At 39.7% G+C, this 19,482-nt stretch overlaps 3 protein-coding genes across 3 annotated transcripts in view; all 3 read left to right on the top strand.

The window, feature by feature from the left end:
* kif6 (kinesin family member 6) overlaps positions 1 to 4,216 on the top strand; it is a 49,158-nt gene extending 44,942 nt beyond the window's left edge. The window contains exons 19-23 of the mRNA XM_047611349.1: positions 1,070 to 1,158; positions 2,047 to 2,136; positions 2,250 to 2,354; positions 3,144 to 3,259; positions 3,554 to 4,216. Of these exons, the coding sequence (XP_047467305.1) occupies positions 1,070 to 1,158; positions 2,047 to 2,136; positions 2,250 to 2,354; positions 3,144 to 3,259; positions 3,554 to 3,564 (411 nt within the window). The 3' untranslated portion in view covers positions 3,565 to 4,216. The remainder of the gene's footprint in view (positions 1 to 1,069; positions 1,159 to 2,046; positions 2,137 to 2,249; positions 2,355 to 3,143; positions 3,260 to 3,553) is intronic.
* Positions 4,217 to 6,600: 2,384 nt separating this feature from the next.
* Positions 6,601 to 9,438, top strand: LOC125023908 (potassium channel subfamily K member 16-like). Its single transcript, XM_047611475.1, has 5 exons — positions 6,601 to 6,841; positions 7,260 to 7,374; positions 7,468 to 7,634; positions 7,815 to 7,983; positions 8,137 to 9,438. The coding sequence occupies exons 1-5, from the start codon at positions 6,629 to 6,631 to the stop codon at positions 8,343 to 8,345; spliced, it is 873 nt and encodes a 290-aa protein (XP_047467431.1). The 5' UTR covers positions 6,601 to 6,628; the 3' UTR covers positions 8,346 to 9,438.
* Positions 9,439 to 9,749: 311 nt separating this feature from the next.
* Positions 9,750 to 14,744, top strand: kcnk17 (potassium channel, subfamily K, member 17). Its single transcript, XM_047611476.1, has 5 exons — positions 9,750 to 9,995; positions 11,520 to 11,634; positions 12,453 to 12,619; positions 12,736 to 12,904; positions 13,197 to 14,744. The coding sequence occupies exons 1-5, from the start codon at positions 9,780 to 9,782 to the stop codon at positions 13,445 to 13,447; spliced, it is 918 nt and encodes a 305-aa protein (XP_047467432.1). The 5' UTR covers positions 9,750 to 9,779; the 3' UTR covers positions 13,448 to 14,744.
* Positions 14,745 to 19,482: the final 4,738 nt, after the last annotated feature.

The following is a 19,482-nucleotide window of genomic DNA, read 5'->3' as shown; positions in this document are numbered from 1 at the left end:
CTAGACCACAGGAAGCTTCTATAAACAAGATGGAATGGGTAGTATACGTTTCTGACATTAGTCTTGCCTCATTATTATTGTCTCTATATTTATGGATGTTGTCTTTTGAGTAGTACTGGCCTCTACGGACTTGGTGTGCGTGTGTGCGTGAGTGCATGTGTTGTAAGTTGAAATGCATGTGTCTTTGACTTTGGATTCTTTGGTGGCACCAGCGGGACCCTGGCAGCCTCTGTTCAGCATCATGCTGAATGGGCCCTGGTGAGAAGACACATATGAGGCAAACACACAGAAACATATTTTTCCATGTGGGTCACAGTAGAGCCTGGAGAGCAGCTTAAAGACAACATGGCAACAGCATTGATACATCTCAGCAGTTAGTCTTAGCAAGGACTAAATGTCCAGGAGCTTTCACAGAAACACAGTGGGAGATAAAAACTTAGAATTAATATTTTTATGTTGGTGCTTAAATACTTTGCTCATGCTGTAAAAAAGAACATTTGACAGTGTGATGAAATAAAATGTTGCAAAAGCTTAAAATAGTCCCAGTTCACGTATAACACTCACTTACAGAGAAGTCTTACACACAATCCAAATGACTTGATGGCTGTTGTGCACATTTCGGAAACCAAAAGAATATGTTAAGCAGCAACATCTGAGGAGCAGACACTGCTGGTTTCTGCTCTCGGTTTTGATCTTATGAGGCTAATATCTCACATCCGAGCAAGGTTTTGGGAATGTGTCATTCAGTGTCAAATGTTCAGAGGAGGAAGTCTAACAGACTGCCTTACATCTGCAGTTTTGGTCCTTAAAGCAGGAAGCAGATTGTTTTCCTCGCCAGTATGTAACCAATGCTTTGTTCATCCATTTATTGTTCTGTTGTTGTACAGCACACATGCAATCACTTACAGTTTGACTAAGACATGATGCTGATAGAGGACCCAGAAAGCCTGGGTTCCTCAGTTGCTCCTACATATAAGATAAATATGGCCACGTTGTGTTTAAATGTCAACAGCACCGAATGCTGTTTCTGTTGAGCAGCGTGGAATCATTTCTCAATAAATGTTACTAGGAGCCTGAGTCAGCGGCCACAGCCAGACATCACACAGGGTCACCAAACGGAACCTTGAAGCCATCTTCACCTGGCACTCCAGGATATCGGTGAGACATTTTCTTGGAGTGATGTAAAGACAGCCTGACTGCTTTTTGTCTTGCCTCCCAACCCTGCAGCAGATTTAGAGGTACACCAACTAAAAGTGTGGCTGATTACTTTTACATGTAGTGGCCATGTCATTAGACATACATCGTGAGCCTTTACGGCCTCGTTGATTTCATACAGAAGCTAGACAAGTAACAGGGAGAACACAGTCCTCTCACAGACTCATTGCTGCTCAATTCATTAATGTTATTTTTACCCTTTCACCATCTGTGCTTGAGTAGTTCTTGGTTACAGGCCCACCACCTGTAGCTCCTTGCTACTTGTTTCCATGGAACAAATATCAGTGTATGTTGAAATTTAATGTCGTCGTGTTTGTTTGTTTGAACTGTGGTGATGTTATTGAAGGCAGTGGCTCACTCTGTAACACTTAGCAATTGTAGAAGTGGTAGCTGACAACCCGTATCTGTCAAGAAAAAAGTGATGACGTTGTACCACATCCTCAGAAATAATCAGTTCAGTGTTTGTACAGATTATGTGTAGATCTTGGCCACATACTGTGTACTACTCAGACTCATTCATATTATTTTTTGTTAATGCCGGGACCAGTAGATCATGTTAAACTGCGGTTTTGTATCAAACTGAATTCTGTGTTGAATTAAAACATTCAAAATATTAAGTTCAACTCTATGACCCCTCAGAAATCTTGTGCATAAAATGATGAACATTGTATCATAGCTCCCTCTTGTGGTTCAGATTTGGACATGCATGTGATGATATGAATAAATACTGCATTTTCTCAGGACCTCATGCAGTAATCCACCTACATGCAATGAAACAGATCTGCCATGATGCAGTCAGAGTAATCATAAAAAGTCTCTTCACTCATATAGTGCTCCAGATCTGAGCAGTACAGTGAGAGACTCTCCATCAGGCCCTCTCCCAAATCCAGAGCCTCCCATCTCTCCTGTTCAGGATCTCAGGTCAGCCCAGCTTCAATTCATCTCTTATATGTTTCCTGTTAGGTGCTTATATTACATGCCACCATATGTCCTTGTCACCATTAAATGGTAATCAGTACGTGTGTGCATTTTAGAAGCACCGGCCACAAAAGCATACCTCCATTTCCAGCTGTGCCAGCCTGGTATGACACGTCCCTGGATGAGAAGGTGACTGGCTCCACTCCATCCTCTGAGTGGAGGTACGTGACACATCTGGAAACTCTCAGAGTTCCAACAAGCATCCAGACACTTTGTTCAGTGAGATTTGTATGCAAATACATTTCAGCTATCAGTGGTGACCTTGAAGGAACAAGATTGTGAAAACCTCCTCATCCTAAATCCAACATTTAAAACCCTGCGATTGACAGAGCTGTTGAGAAGTTCGTCATTTCTCTCACACGCTGAGTTCAGGCCCCGGTGATGTTTGATTATTTACCTCAGCACATGGCACCAAGAACTTCAAACAGAAGTTCTTTGAATTTAGGAACCATGTGTGTTTCCATATATTTCCACAGAACAGTGGCATACTGTAACCCATAGCTTGGCAGAAGCTATTAAATCTATACACACAGTCTGGATGTGTAGATTTTATAGCTGCGCTGTGTTTTCTCTACACTTATGAATGTGCCCATAAATCTTTATGTTTTTGTGAAGTAATGTCTACAAACTCTGTTCACAAATCAAACACTCTGGGTCTCACTTGGATTTACCTTTTTACAACCACAGTAAAACACTCAGCGTGCTCCATATAGGCCTTTGTTCACCTTTAATTCACTTGCAGTACAGAGACACTGTTGTTTAAGACAGACTCTATAATATGAGGAGCTGTTACGTGGTTAAAGTCATGAACAGTAGAAACATTTCAACAAACAAAAACAATCTTTTCATCTTCTTTACAGTATGTTTTAGCAATACAAAGTTATCATCTGTGTCTCTGTGTGTATAGCTGATGCTAAGATCATGTGACAGTTACTGTGTGTACATTTCAGGGCCCTGGCCCCCACCACAGTCTCCTCCTCGTCTATTCCGCTGACTGGAGATCAGCAGGCTGACGCTGACATCCTGGCTTTTATCAGGGCTAGGCAGAATCTCCTCAGCCGGACAGGTAACATTGCCACCTGGTGGTAGGACGCTTTAGACACTACAAAGGTGTCTAGCAACTCTATTTTGACAGGAAAGCCCCCATCCTTGGTTGTTTGGTAACCCCAGTATGGTGCGATCCTTCCCACCATCCCTTACCAGTGCATGCTGGGAAGTGTAGGAAACTGCATAAATGATGGATAACAGTCAATAGGGCTGTTCCAGAAAGTAAAGTGTTTTAGTTCCTGATATCCTGATATGATAAGTGCTTTCTCTTGTTACATCATTAATTAACATTAAACATTTCTTCAATTTTCAGGCCCACCTTAGCAGTGATATGAAGTTTGCTGTCATTTGGCCACTTATCAGACTCCACATGTGCCAGGTGAAAGAATGATCCAGTACATGTGCAATAGATGAGTTATATCGTTCTGTCCAAAGCACTCCACACATCCTGTGTCATTCTCTCATGCATACACACACTTAGTGACCTCCTGGAGATGGGGCCTGTGATATAAACAGCATCAGTGTAAATCGCAGCAGTTCCCCCGGCCATTTGATCTGAACAAATGTTGTCTCAAGATATCAGAGGAAGGAGTCGGAAAGCTGTCGGTTCCAGCACGTGGTTGAATGTAATGAATTTGCACATGAAGAGAAAATGTTTTTTTATATTACTCTCTGTAATATAGCTTTTAATACTCCCTTGTGTTGCTCTAAAATGTATATAATACTGTCTGTAAAGCTTATTTTTTTTATTTAAGTTGCATATACTATTAAATCAAGAGGAAAGAAGTTGTGAGATGTTATTATACAGATTACTGTTGTGTAGTTATTGAAGAAATTACAGACTGGTCTGCACATTCTCTATGCTGCAGTCAGCTGTTACAATGTGACTTAAACTCTTTTTAAGTAATGCAATGTTATTTACATTTTTGTACATAGTCACATTTGGTTTGGTTACAATAATAAATGTTAAATCCTTTTTGTAGAGCTTTCACTTTACATTTCCTCTCTTGAAAATGCTTCTTTTCTAGAGGTATTCACCTGGAAAATTACCCAGAGAAACTGACTTCCTTTGCAGTTCACAATTGTCAGTCATTATGATGTCAGTATGGAAAATACTGTCCATTATTAGTCAAATATGTTCCACTCTTAAATACATTCTAAAAGCTGTACTCGAGCAATGATTTTAAGTTCTCCCTCAGCTGCCTTTGCACGTATTGTATGTAAGATTATGTGAGCAAAATCACTCATTGTGTTTTACTGATGGATCATCAGGTTGTTGATGTGTTGGTCTGAGCACACTGCCTTTAGGAACACAAAGAGGTGGGGCCTGTCCCAGTGTTCTTAGTCAAAGGCACGGAAACACCCTAGAGAGGATTTTGGTTACATTTTCTTAAACTAAGTTACTGTCACATACATGTCTTTGCACTAAGTAATGCCTTGTTTTTGGCAACATGTTATTGCATTGTTCATTGTAGGCAGTATCAGTGACACTAAGGTACATAAAGTAGACTGGTCAGTGCAGTACTTTGAGTGGCCTATGACATGCCTGAAATGTGCCTGTTCATTTTTACATCCTTGCTTATGCTCGGCCACTGCATCCATCAATACCAGTCTACCTGTCCATTCACCATCATTGTGTATGTACCAGGCAGAGACAACCTGTCAATGTGTTTGCATGGCTTTGCATTGATTTGTTTGACAGATGACAAGCAGCTGCACACTTTGCATCCAGGCTGAGTTGCCTTGGAGAAGGATCTTTCTTTGACCAAATACTGATATCTGTTATTTCATTCAGTCACTTCTTATGAGCCTAATCAAGAGTACATGGCCATGTGTGTTCCCAACAAGTCAGTATTTTATTTTTCATTCCACATATGTTTCGAATTGACTTCTGTGATAAAAACTATAGCCCTTTTATTAAATAGCTATAAATCTCTAAATTGTTTTCTTAAAATATCCATGTGAAAATGATATAACTGTAAGAAAGGCTTGTAGTAACTGATTCTCGTAGCACATTAGAAAACTATTTCATTTTTAAAACTGGTTGACAGCTTTACTGTCCATTATTTATCCCACCATAGATACGGCTCCTAGGAGTTCATATAGAAAACAGAGCAATAATAGACCTGGATTTATTCATGTGATTCAAAATAAATGATAATGTTACTCCTGAACTGGTAGATAAGTAAATAAGAGATAGTGCAACCTTGACCTTCTCCTGATCTGTGTTCTCTTCACAATCTGATTTTGCTGCCCCCCAGTGGTGAAATATTTTTTGTTATTGCTCAATGTACTGTATGAATATCAGCTTTTTATTCAAAAATTTTTGCAATACTATAATATGTGGTGTGGTGTTTTACCTACGGTGCTCTTGCTGTTTACAGACTACACTGGTAACACAAACAGAATAACTTCATTCAGAGAGAAGGGGGAAGTTGTCCTGCACGGACTACTGCTGTAGTTGTTGGCATCTGCTCCTTTGTCAGTGTTTTCCCTACATCCTGCCAGACAGTTTCACCTTCTAGCTTTATGGACAGCAAAGTAATTGAACTCCAGTAGAGGCTCTTTGGTTTATGGCTCACAACCAAGCAGTGCTCTCCACACCTCTCCAAACTGCTATCTCCTTCTCCTTCTGACCATTAACAGACCTGGCTAATGAATGAGGTGGAAATTTGAAATTTGATAACTGCTCTAGCAGACATCTATGGGTTAGAAAATCAAGGATTAATAGTGATGAGACTTAAAGTGTCCATACTTCTTTAAATAAAATGCATCATTTTGTGCAGTTATTATCTTCTACCAATTTAAGGATCCACTCAATTGTTGTGTCGCCTAAATTACATTTTAAACATGTTTCTAATTAGAAGAATAAAAGTATCTGTGGGATGCAGGCCCACTCTGGCATCAGCACGCCACGACTGTGAGTGCACGAACAACCAACTGCCGTCAGGTAAAACATTAACGTTTGTTCTGCTGACAAGATGCTGGTGCTGCTTCCTTATTAGTGGAAACAGCTGAAAGAGTGTGTGCGACCAGATGCCACGCTAATGGAGGTGAGGAGTTTGATCGTTACCCAAGTAACCCATAAATCAACACTGATGGTGCTCTGACCAATCAGAGTGATACCGTCACCTATCAGGTCAGAGTGACGTAGACCTTTACCAAACCTCAGCCTTGCTTCATGTTGCCTTCATTTAAAGTTGTCTGTTTCTACTCGAAACACTTTTTTCTCAATTTCCTCGTCTATTTTTTTGGAAAAGAATGCCAAAGTCTACAGTAACGGATATTTTCTTTAGAGAACTACACATGACATCTTTGCATTTGACTTGTGAATAAGTGATTTTCTGATTTTGAGCGCCAGTGTCCTCTCTGGAGTTGGGGGAGGTTGATGGCTACGATTCAGTTGGTCCCGGTGAAAGTGAACTGGACAGCATTTTTGGCTCTGGCCTATTTCACATACCTGCTGGTGGGAGCCATCGTCTTCCAGATACTGGAGCGAGATGCTGAGAGCAACAGCAGAAACCACTTTCAACTGGAGAAGTTGCATTTCTTGTCTAATTATACATGTCTGGATGGACCAGCACTGGAGAAGTTTGTTCAGGTTTTACAACTATTTATTTTTTACTTGTCCGTTTTTAAAGAAATTCATGTTTAAGATATATCTTCAATCTGTCAAACTGAACTTAATTCATACATTATAGAGATATACGCAGCGTATTTTATTATCAGAGCAGTCTTTATCAATGTAGCAGATTTCTATTAATGTCTATGAATATAAATATGGTCATTGTGTAAATATGTTGATAACTAGGGCTGATCAAACAGAGAAACCAAAAAAAGAAAAAAAAAATCAATTTTATGAGAATGATCCTTTAGTAAGCTGACCTTAGAAATCAATGATCCAAAATATTTACCAAACTAATTACTGGGTGCCTTTAGTGACAGGATGTGTTCACTTCCTCTTTTAAATGTTAACTGCAAAGTTGATGTCATTTCAGTATCTGACTGTGTGTCTGCAGGTTATTTTAGATGCCTGGGAAAAAGGAGTAAATCCCTCAGGCAACTCAACAAACCCGAGTAACTGGGATTTTAGCAGCTCCTTCTTCTTTGCAGGCACAGTAGTCACAACTATAGGTGAGAATTTCTAAAAAAAAAAAAAAAAAACATTTCACTGTCCCAGTTTGGAATGTCCTGTGCTGTTAATAACTACTCCTCACTGGTTCACAGGCTATGGAAACCTCTCCCCAAGCACTGTGTCTGGCCAAGTGTTTTGTGTGTTTTACGCACTGTGTGGGATTCCACTGAATGTGGCTTTCCTCAAACAGCTGGGGAAGTGTCTCAGCATACACGTGGGTCGACTAGAGAGGGGGATAATGTCAGTCGTTTCGCACAAGGTAACCACTTATGTCCACTGTTCACAGGATGGAAACATCCCTCATGTTTCCTCATATAAGACAGAGGAAGACAATCTTTCTATAACGTAGTGATCACGTTTGTAGGCCATGCTAACAGAAACACTGCACTGCCTTCCCATGTGATACATAACCTAAATGTAGTCTGCTGTTCTTTCCTAGCAAGCAGTTGAGGCTTTGGCTGTGAGTTTATTCTTCATCATTGGCAGCCTTCTGTTTCTGGTTGTCCCTCCTCTGCTGTTCAGTTACGTGGAAGACTGGACATTTGGAGAGGGCTTCTATTTCGCCTTCATCACTCTCAGCACCATCGGTTTTGGGGATTATGTGGTGGGTGAGTAGAGAGTGCAAGCAGCCACTTATGTGTTAAAAAGACCACAGTGCTAGCCTCCACCCAACGAAAATATGTTCTTTCACATATCCAGTAAAGTGTATGAGGACTAACTCAACTAGATATATACTAACAAGGTAGTGTTGATCCCTGTAGGGACTGACCCAGGGAAGGAGTACATCTCTCTGTACCGCTGCCTTGCAGGCATTTGGATCATCTTTGCCCTTGCCTGGCTTGCTCTTATCCTCAACGTGGGAGCCAGAATAATGGAGAAAGTGGTTTTACTGACTCATTCAAGCTTTAAGAAACAAGAGGATGAAGAGGACGTGACATCCACTAAACTAGAAGACGCGTCAAAGGTCTGACAGTGGACTGTAGATATGACCATCACCATTATTGACTTGCTGCCATATGTGTAGAGCGTTTGTTTTCTGTACAGGCTGTATTACCAGGTAGCAGCTATTTGACTATTAGCAAAACTATTTTTGTATGATGTGTGTTCATGTACTCACTGTGTGATGATTTGACTGGAAACATTACAGCTGTTGTTTAGCATTTCTACCTCAATTAAGCCAAAGAGTACAGTCTGAATCAGAAGATATGTTTAATCAGCTAGGAGTCACGCAGTTACAAAAAAAAGATTAACTGATTTACGATTAGTACTTGTATCTACCTTTAATTCCCACATTTCTAATTAGATGTTAAGCAGAGGTGTCACTTCTAAGTTTTCATTTCATTTGCATAATGTCACACTGTATATTTTATGAGTGTGTTTGTTTGCGTGTCTGTAATTTGCTCATGCACTGACGGTAAACCTCAGTGAATTGAGCACAGAGGGCTATCTTAAACAAACACATTAATCAAGTCAATGATGTGAACTGGAAAAAAGGGAGGACAGCTATCATCTGTCACCTTTTTTTTTTAGTTTGCTCAAAAACTGTCCAAACCTGGAATGGAACTACGTAGACTATGTCTTTCATACATCAGCTACAGAAAGTCTTTAAACCATCAGGTTTTCATGATGTAAGAAAACAAAGGTGAGTCATATCAGGATGATTCATTTAGAAATTTACAACCTACGCAATTGCACAATATGACACAATTCCGAGGAAAAAATACTCTGTCAGACTGTGCGGGCATCTTCTGTGTCGGGCACTCTTCAGGTCCCCCACAGATTTTCTAAATTCAGGTCTCTTGTGAAGCATTTTCTAATGTTTTTCTTTTGATCTGATCTTTTGTCTCATCTGTTTTGGAGGGACATCTTATGTTTTGATGAACACAGGTGTGGACTCTTTCAAATGAATTTCCTGAGATGTGATTCTCAATGCACATAGTCATAAGTTTTTTCTCTGATATGCATCACATTGGTTTCCAGTGTTCAAGTGACATTTTTAGAATAAATGTACAAACGTTTGGAAATGATTTACTATTGTTTGATTGTATTTTATTTTTACATAACAAAACCTGCTTTACCTGTTTTAAAAGTATTTTTTTTCTTTCTTGTTTTCTTTGTCATTATCTGTATCTTGAACTAATAAGATGAATCTCTTGGTAAACACCAACACAATGTTGGTCATCATCTGCAGCCCAAGCTGTGCTGCTGTTTCTCCCTTGTTTGATTTTGCTCCTTTAGATTTGCATGACAATAATGGAGTGATTGAAACAGTAGTGCAGGAGGAGGTTAATTTGCCTGTGATGCTAGGATAAGAAGCCAAGCAGGCAAACCTTCACTTTTCCAATTTCCTGGCTGCAGAGGTAGAGACATTGGGCTTGTCTGGGTCACAGAACAGAAAATCAAGATGGGAATAAAAGAAATATTAAACCTGGCACGGGTGCCCTCCATCCTAATGCTTGGTGTTTTGTACGTGGCATATGTGCTGATTGGTGGCGTGATTTTTTGGGAGTTGGAAGGAGATCTCGGAAAGAAGGACATCAGTTTGTTACTGATGAACAAAAAAAAACTGCTTACAACGTACACCTGTCTGAACCAAGAAGACCTGGAGGTTGTGGCTCAGGTGAGGCCGACAAACACAGGACATCAAAAGCATTTAACACACTTATTACAGGTGTCAGCCTTTTATGATTACTATTTACATTGTGAGGCGAGATGTATAGTTGTGTTTATATCTAACTACCACTGCACTTTTATATAGTGGAATATTTCAAGCATAGATGGACTAATTAGTGCTTCTGTTTTTTCACGCACACTTTTCTGCACCTTTAAACAACGGTAACACAATCACTCTATAGTAACGATATTAGGACCTGGGACAATAATTGATGACGCCAAAATGAAAGAAAGTTTAAATAACTCTGATCACTACCTGAAATCTTGTTTACTTGTCAAGAGCTTTCATGCAAATATCATCTCATCCATTCTTTTCAGCTCTGCATGTTCTACTTTGCCTATGTGTCAGGGCCTGACTTGACTCATATGGAAACAAAGTTGTGCAATGTTCTTCACGGAAACTACTAAACTTTATTTAAACCTTGAAATTAATTCTAGAATGGTTCACATTATCTTGCACTTTGTTTATATGGTTAAAATAATAATCAACCCATAAATAGCTCAATGTTCTGGACGGTAAATTTGAGAGAAACTGCTTTGATTTGCATTGTGGTAAAACAAATGCTTTGCACGCAGCAGTAGACATACTGAGGTTGTCTCCTGAGTACACATTAAAGGCAGGGTATGTCATTTTTTTTTGTGTCATTTTGCCCAAGTTCTTAATTAGCCTGTCTGCTTGTTGTAATTCAAGTATTATGAGAGAACACTTGACTTCCGTGCCTCCTCCTGGCTGTGTTTAAAGGCTTTATAGAAATCATCCTGTGATGGAGGTTTTCCACCAATCACAGAGTACGGAGTGTTGCTGTTTTGGGTGTTCCTATTGGTTACTCTGCATAAGATGTTTATGTTCACATCCAGACAACTCTGTTGTCTTAAAGAACGCTACAGGAAATCTTTTCTGCCTCAAGCCATACGCCTGTTCAACTCCTCATCTGCATGTGACAGATAACACTCCTAGTCAATAAGTATACTGAAATAACGCTTGTTCATAAATTAAACTTCTTCACAATAGAAAGGTGAAGTACTTTACCTGTGGCTCAGCCATGGTGTATAACTTAATAATTGCTCAACAACATGCGTGTTCACGGGGACGAGGGAGTGGAAGTGTGGCATATAAACAAGAAGGGAGGGGGCAGCGCAGATTTTACATAACCTGCCTTCATTAACACTTAAATTCCCATTTCAATTTTTTAACTCAATTAAGTGGGGTCACTGGTGCTGAACTCTGAACGCAGTGCTGAGAAGCATTTGTCTGCGTCACAACAACTGTCATTTATTTACCCGACTAGCCTGAAGGTGTGGAAACAACTCTAAAAATGTCAATCAATACACACAGGAGTTGCATCACTGAGTCATATTGTCTAATTCAAGTCCATTGAAGCTAATCTCTTATTTCAAAAATGTGTGGAAATTTACAGAAAAAGTTGATTTTCAAAATAATGATTTTTTTTTTATTTTTTATTTTTTCTAGGTAGTTCAAGATGCATCAAAGGTGGGCCTAAGTTTGAAAAGCAACTACACCACAGACGGCTTCTGGAAATTCACCAGCTCTGCTGTGTTTGCAGCAACTGTTGTCACAACTATAGGTTAGGAACCAGAGAGAAAACGCAAGAGATGTTAAATCGTTTCCCATGATCACTCTAGCCAGTAAGATCAATATGTTGTAGCATTGATAGCAAGCTCCGTGTACACGTTGTCCCTGATTAGAAATTACTACTGTAATATCCCAGTAGTAATACAGAAATAAGACTGCTGCTTGGTCAAATCAGCAACCGGATTTCATTTTCAGTGAAATGCTTTGTTTTGTAAATTATCTCAAAAGTGATACTACAAAATTGTATTTCCATGAGAGTAAAGGATCCCTTGGTTCACCTGTTAAATGAGATTATACTGCATTTTTTAAAATAATGATCAATTGATAAAATAAAACCAAAGTTCAACTACTGTTACTGATCATATACACTGATCAGACATTGCATTAAAACCACTGACAGGAGAAGGAAATAACATTGACCACCTTCTGCTAGGAAACTTTTGGACCTGGCATTCATGTAGATGTTATTTGGACATGTAGCACACACCTAGACCAGATTACCTGAATATCTGTAAGACAAAAACTTTTCAGGAGTAAAACGAGGCACAAAACTACAAAAGGAACTGATTGCTGAGGATTTTCGATTTCCATGTTAAGGCCTGCTGCTGCTTTTTGTGACTTTGCGTGACATCATTAATCTCATTTATTCTTCAACAGAACTCCAGAGTGTAAGGTAACTCAATTCCGGTTGTAGGTGAATAAATACTGTGTTTGGTAGAATTTGAGGGTTGAACACTTTAAGTGATAACGTTGTTTTCCAGAGTGCAGTTCTTCTTCTACCACACATATTAACAGTTTACTGTTTTGCAGGTTATGGAAACATGAGTCCCCGTAGTACAGGAGGACAGATCTTCTGTGTGTTCTTCGCATTATTTGGTATACCACTCAACTTGGTGGTCCTCAATAGAGTGGGAAAGTACATGCTGGTGATAGAGAGGAACATCTCTGACTTCCTTGAGGGGAAGACTGGTCGAAGGGTGAGAAAATCCCTAAGCACAGAAGTATATTTAGAATCAATTTTCCTAACAATTGGGAATGCCATTCTTCGCAACCTGACAAACACTGCTTTTCCCTCTTTTCTATCTCACTGCAGAAGTGTACACGTTTTTTTGTCCATCTGGTGTCTTACCTCTGTGGAGCAATTCTCTTCTTTGTGGTGCCCATGATTGTATTCCAACAACATGAGGGCTGGACCTACTCCCAGGCCATCTACTACTGCTTCATCACCCTCAGCACCATTGGCTTTGGAGATTTTGTTGCAGGTAAAGCTCCACTCATTGTAATCTTTGCTAGGACAGTATTTTCTTGTTTGCATCATGACTATAATTTGAGTTTTATGTTGTAGAACAGGTGACGTACAGGTCCCTTCCTCCGGGGTTCCCTTTCTAAATTGACCCTTGTGCGAATGGTTGTTTGTGTCTGTATTAGCCTGTGATAGACTGGCGACCTGTCCAGGCTGTACCCCGCCTCTCACCACTTATCCTCACAGCGACCCTAGTGAGTAGGAGATGATATGTTGTAAAGCCAACAGTAATATTCTTTTGTGCTTTTCAGACAACAATCCAGACAGGGCATACCCAGACTGGTACAGCGTCCTTATGGCTTCATGGATCTTCTTTGGCCTGGCCTGGCTGGCCCTGCTCATCAACCACACTATCGACATCCTGGAGCGACTCAACAACTACTTCAAACAGAAGTGGTGTGGGGAGAAGCAGGAAGAGGAGACAGGCAGTGCAGAGGGAAACAACCCTGACACACAGGTGGAGGAGGAAGAGGAGACCAAAAAAACTCCAGTAACTCAGTAATCTACAAAACAAGGTGAATATTATAGTGGACACAGTTATAGAATTATCTATCTCTAGATCAGGATCGGAATTTTGATATGATGATTTATTTAGTAATGGTTTGTCCTCTTTGCTACGCTTTCTTTTTAACTAGCACTAAAATATCGACTCATTTCTGTTGAGTCAGGTTTGTTTGTTTAACAGCATGCAACATCCACATGCTGTTAGTCCATTCCCCAAACTGTAAACAAGGGACTCTTGTCAATCTACCTGCTTGAAAAAGCCCCTGAGATTAAAGTCTAGGGAAGGATATAGGCTCAGCACTTACTTGCTCAATTATGTGTCTGAAGGTTAATGGGCAGAGGAAAACTACAGCCTGCTGCTTGCTCTTTGACCTCTCAGCATGTTGCTTACCCTGTTAACCAACACATTTGCCAACGTATTTTGCAACTGATTATCCCAGACACACTGGGGGTTATTTACCAGGTAGACTTTTACATTTAAACTAGCTGAGTCAAAGCCCATCAATTAAAGGCTTATGATGTAATTTCCTTTGCATAATATATTTACTGAAAAGAACAACAGAAGTCTATAGTTTAACACAATCTTTTAAAAACCTTCATTCTAAGGCATTCAATCAGAGATATATATTATCCACATATTTGAAGGGCCAGTGATATCTCTAAATTTATATTCAAGTTGAAAGGAAAACATTTAATGACAGTAGAGGAATCAAGAGCCATGTGTTTATACTGAGCACAGTTTTTTTTTACTCAACATTCTACGATTGTCTGAAGTGTTGTTGAGACAATCATAACAATTGCAAAACATATAACAGCATGGTGAAATTATTACTGAAGGCTTCAAGTGAACTGAAACAAAGAAATAAGCAATTACTGTATATGATAAAAATTTAACTGACTGCTGTTCATTTTAAGTAACAGATGAATCTTGAATGTATCAAGTTGATATAAATTATGTGCATTTAGAATGTTTTTAAAACTTTTTATTTACAGTCTTTTTAGAGTTTTTAGTAAAGCCACCCGCCTGCATTGACATTATCAAAATATCCACTAGGGGTGGTATTGCACCATCAGTGAAGAAATCATTCAAACCAGAAGTAAAGCAGCAACTGCACACTGTATATTTTTGGTGTGATATTCACAAACTACCTGTACTGATGAGTACATTCACATCAATAAAAAAATAACTTAACACATCCAAACACATTACTGAGCAATAAAGCAAATTCTGTGATGCTGTTTCTTATATTTTACATCATTGATTAAATGTGTATAATTCTAATTTCATAATTTCATCACGTGTCTGTTGTTTTATTTCGTCACTATGGTCCACACTTAAATAGCACAATATATGAGGCAGTAGTAGTTAGAAGTACAAAAGTCTCTTAGGGCTCATATATCACAGAGCAAGTCAGGCAACGCTGAGATGGAGTGAATGACAAAGACAGATGGTAAGCAGCAGGCGCAAGACTGTGGAAAATGAGGAAATGCTGCATAGATAAAGAGCAAGACAGAAGAATGAAGGTGGTCAAAAAAAAGAGGAGAATATGTGCAAAATTCCAGACAGCAGAAGAAGGCAGTAAAGAAGTTGCTTTTTTCTATGAGACTAGTGGAAATAATGAAGAGGAAATAGAGTGAGAGTGACTGTGCTCTGACTTGGAGCAGCCAAACACCACATGCCTGTTTGGGCACGGTTCAATGAGGACTGAGTATGTGTGAGCACCGGTGCCTCTCACTTGCTCCTGTCTAATCAACTACTGGTTTAGCCCGCATGCTGTCCAGAAGGACAAACCCTCAAACGGAGATGCCAATTATGTGTGCTTTGGATTTTGCCCCCATCATCGTTACTGATCTCTATTTGTCCTGTTAGATTTACACAAGACATGTAGCTCAAAGGCGCATGTGGTCAAGAAGTTCCAATCGACCAACTGACCATTTACATAAGTATACTGGTTCACACTTTCGGATTTTTATTTTTTTATGCTAAACAAATTCCAACAATGAAAGGATTCTACCGTCTTCATCATTCAGCTAACTATTCATTATCATGAACCTGGGTGTCCCGTGCCACACTGAATGTGTATTAAATTAAAATCCTGATTTTAGTCCCCAGAAAGGATTTCTTCCATTTGAGTAATTATCTGAATGCGGCATTAAATTGAAACATTAAAAGGAATAACAAGTGAGGCTTCACTGAAAGAGAAATAACAAAGGTTGCGAGGAAAGTATTGCATCCCAGTGTGTCACAACAACTTCACTAGAATGTGAAAAGATTGCGTATCTTTACAGTATATGTTCTTCATCACCATGTGATTTTCAACTTGCATAACAAACCCCGCATTGCACTCACTGCAAACTCTGTGTAGAACATTTCTGGTATGTAGGTGTGTCTGCTTGGGGGATTCTAGAGTATATGTGAGCATGCATAACTGTGCCGCTAGATGCAGTTTCACATCAGTGTAGTCTAGTAGTGTACTGAGAAATTTGGGATTTTTAATGCATCCAGGTGGATGACAGAATATCACGTATAGAGAAAACAAGAAGATCAAGGGCTTTTTCATTGCCCATATGCACATACTCAAAGATCTGTAATCCATCTGTACTGACAGGAGTGAGTACATACATTAATTAAATAAAATCTCAACTGGATATTCATCATGTCTTGATGTGCAACCTGTATTCTTTGGCCTATTATATCAATTAAGAAAACAGTACTGAGGGATATTGTTTTAGAATATCTACAGACAACACTTTTTAAATGCTTAATATGGAAGAACATATTTTTCCAGTAAGACTTTCAGCACGCCTTCTTTGTTTGAATAGGAAACATGCCAGACAGCTAAAGCCTTGTGCAGACTTTACGTATGGCTTTAGTGTTACATAAGTATTGTATTCTATGCTTCAGCGCCATGATTTAAGCCTGTGTCTTCACTTATAAATCATTTGCTCTCATTGCTCTCCGTCGTGCCAATGAAGGATCACAATCCCAAGGATGACACTGAGGCTCCATGTTATTATAAACTAAAACCACATGGAATTAATATTAAACCTGCATTTGTCATCCCCCACACACAAACTCTTACTTAGATTTTCCTGCTTTGTGCAATAACTACAGTGCATGGAACTTTAGCAGCACACAGGAACAGACACGTTTGACCCTGCAGCAAAGCTAACGACACAGTATCCTGCAGCTCTGTTCAGGAATCTGAGTACATCAACAGTTAATTCTAAATCATTTGAGAGCTGTTAGACATTTCTAAAGGTCTGTCTTTTATATGCAAACTGCTGAGCATGCCACAGTGAATAATGAGGAAATGCAACTTTGTGGTTTCTTTCTGTCAGAATTCAAATATTTTGTCTGACACAGTTTCACGCCTTGTCAGCAACTCCCAGTTTCATGACATTTCTGTGGTTATTAATCATTGACAAGTACACCATATGTTCTGATCGCTTGGCAAGAAAAAATATCTAGACAGAGATAACTGTGGACAATAAAGCAAACTAGAACTGTAATTCAAAATATTGCTGCTGTAAATGCCTTTTGTGATAAGTCCAACGTTGTTAGTTATTACAGCAGTAAAGACAGCTCAGGAAAATGTTATCACATATAATTATAGAAGGCATGTCCAATAGAGCAGAGTAGTAGATAGAGTTATTCAGCTATCTATGGGACCATACCTATCAATGCCATATACTGTATGTAACAATCGTAGCATTATTGTTGTGATTTTTGTCTCTTTTAATTCAAGATTTCTGTCAAATTTTCACTTTCACATTCTACCGTATTAGTCTACCGTATTAGTCAACTGATATGTTTGCCTTATGCGTGTCCCTCCACATCCCACTCATTGGGCCTCAGCCCTGTGTTCTGAGCCAATGAGTGGACAACATGCACATTCTGCCTCTAAAGTCCTGTGTGCATTATTTTCTCCTGCCTCCTCCTCACCTCACATCTGCCTCTGACACAGTTATCACTCTGAGTTGACCCTTCCCAACCTCCCCCAGCTTAAACTCTGTGTTTGTGTATTTTTGAACCTGACTGATTGACTGGCTTTTTGTTTACTTTTCCTTACGAGGCATCGACTACACTTCACACCAGTCCTCGCAATTACTGTAATCAGGAGAGTGGACAGATATACTTGCACTGAGCTGACAACACTGCATATATGCTGCCTCAAACTGCAGTGCAAAGACAAAGTTAGAGAGGACAGCCTAAGTACACATTAGCTTCATGACATGGGAAATAAACATTAAAGTCTCTTCTACCACACAGTTCACAAACTGAACTGAAGTGAACTGGAAAACTGTTTGTGTACTGCTTTAATGAAAAGATAGTCATGTGTCTGTAGTGTATGTGTTTGTCTGCTGGGGGTCGCCGACTCTCTACTCATCTCTGTTTTTGTCTTTACTCTTACGTCAATACACGTAAAGGAGGATATGCAAAATGTGCTGTTGTGAACATGTAGGAACAGGATGTTTGCCAGCTAAAAAGGCCATTTGCCTACCTAACAAACACAGAGTGACAAGTAGCAAGGTCACACTCATACTGTCCAACTAACAAGAGCAGAGTAGACCAATGATAACCTTAGGTCATGGTAACCTGCCCAAAACACTTCAAAAGTTCACCTTACCCACGGCACTCATTAACAAGGCATGTGCCACACATGTATGTATGTGTACATGGAAGCCATGCAGCGTGGGCCTGTCCACTCCCACATATTTCCTCCCACAGATAATGTATGACAGCAAGTCATAAACAGTGAAAGGAGAAAGCAGATCATCAGCTCATGTTGTCCACATGAGCACATGTTATTATTTGAAATGCAGTTTTCCAAGGTTTCCTCTATGTCAGTCACACACATTTCATTTGTATTCATTTTTCATCCATCATTTTGGTTTGTTTCCTAAACTCCAAAAAATGGAAATATGCAGGATTTCACATTTTGGAGGAGATGGTTTGTAGACATTGTGGCGCAAGCTGAGAATTTGATCATACATTTCTGTCACAGAATTATGCCGCAGGCTGTCTTTGGTCATTAATGCTCAAAGCTGTCTGTATGTGAACGTGTCCCTCAGTGCCACCTCGGACCATTGTGGATTGACCACCAAAACATTTAACTTTTTTTCTTCCAAAACTAGAAAGCTACACTGAAAACAGGTCATCGTAGAGAGAGAGAGAGAGAGAGAGAGAGAGATAGGGAGAGAGAGGGAGAGGGAGAGACAGAGAGACAGAGAGAGAGAGAGAGAGAGACAGAGAGAGAGAGGGAGAGGGAGAGAGAGAGAGAGATAGTGAGAGAGAGAGAGAGAGAGAGAGAGAGAGAGAGAGAGTCAATGTGATGCTGTTTAGAAATAACAATAAATGTTAACATTTTCATACAATCTGCACTTGGAGACATTCATAGTTCTGCATTGGGCTGTGGTCATTAAAATTCCAAAAACGACTGATGAAGGAAAAGATTTTGTAAAAGTTGTACACTGCAAGAATACACTCTTCTCTCACCTCTGAACAGCTGACTAGTCACATGAAGTGGGTGTGAATGGAACATCTGTTTTTTAAATTCAAAGAGAACGGTCAAAACAGACAGCACCCATCTAACGTCAGTATAGTGTAGGAAGAAGTTCTCATTTCATCGTCTATAACCGGGCTGGAGTCTATCCCAGCTGTCATTGGGCAAGGGGTGGGGCACACCCGGGACAAGTCTCCAGTCTATCACAGGGCTAACAGAGAGAGACAGACAACCATTCACACTCACACCTACAGCCAATGTAGAATCACCAATGAACCTAACGAGCATGTCTCTTTTATGGTGGGAGGAAGCCAGAGTACCCAGAGGAAACCCACGCAGACACAGGGAGAACATGCAAACTCCACACACAAACAGCCCAGTCGGATTCAAACACAGACTTTCTTGGTGTGAGACATCTGTGCTAATGCCCATAGAAGAGGTTATATTACAAAACTAACTAAATGTGCAATTAACTTAGATGTGTGTTGCATGTCAAATTAATACAACTAAAATACAGAATCATTTT

Source organism: Mugil cephalus, chromosome 17 (assembly GCF_022458985.1).
Source record: "Mugil cephalus isolate CIBA_MC_2020 chromosome 17, CIBA_Mcephalus_1.1, whole genome shotgun sequence".
Classification (NCBI taxonomy): Eukaryota; Metazoa; Chordata; class Actinopteri; order Mugiliformes; family Mugilidae; genus Mugil; species Mugil cephalus.
The sequence above is the reverse complement of the archived record's forward strand: the minus strand, read 5'-3'. Positions and strand labels throughout refer to the sequence as shown.

Coding starts and splice junctions, on each gene's coding strand:
- LOC125023908 (XM_047611475.1), top strand. CDS start 6,629: ATGGCTACGATTCAGTTGGTCCCGGTGAAAGTGAACTGGACAGCATTT. Junction 7,635..7,814: donor TGTCAGTCGTTTCGCACAAG/GTAACCACTTAT, acceptor GTTCTTTCCTAG/CAAGCAGTTGAGGCTTTGGC. Junction 7,984..8,136: donor TTTTGGGGATTATGTGGTGG/GTGAGTAGAGAG, acceptor TGATCCCTGTAG/GGACTGACCCAGGGAAGGAG.
- kcnk17 (XM_047611476.1), top strand. CDS start 9,780: ATGGGAATAAAAGAAATATTAAACCTGGCACGGGTGCCCTCCATCCTA. Junction 9,996..11,519: donor ACCTGGAGGTTGTGGCTCAG/GTGAGGCCGACA, acceptor TATTTTTTCTAG/GTAGTTCAAGATGCATCAAA. Junction 12,620..12,735: donor AGGGGAAGACTGGTCGAAGG/GTGAGAAAATCC, acceptor ATCTCACTGCAG/AAGTGTACACGTTTTTTTGT.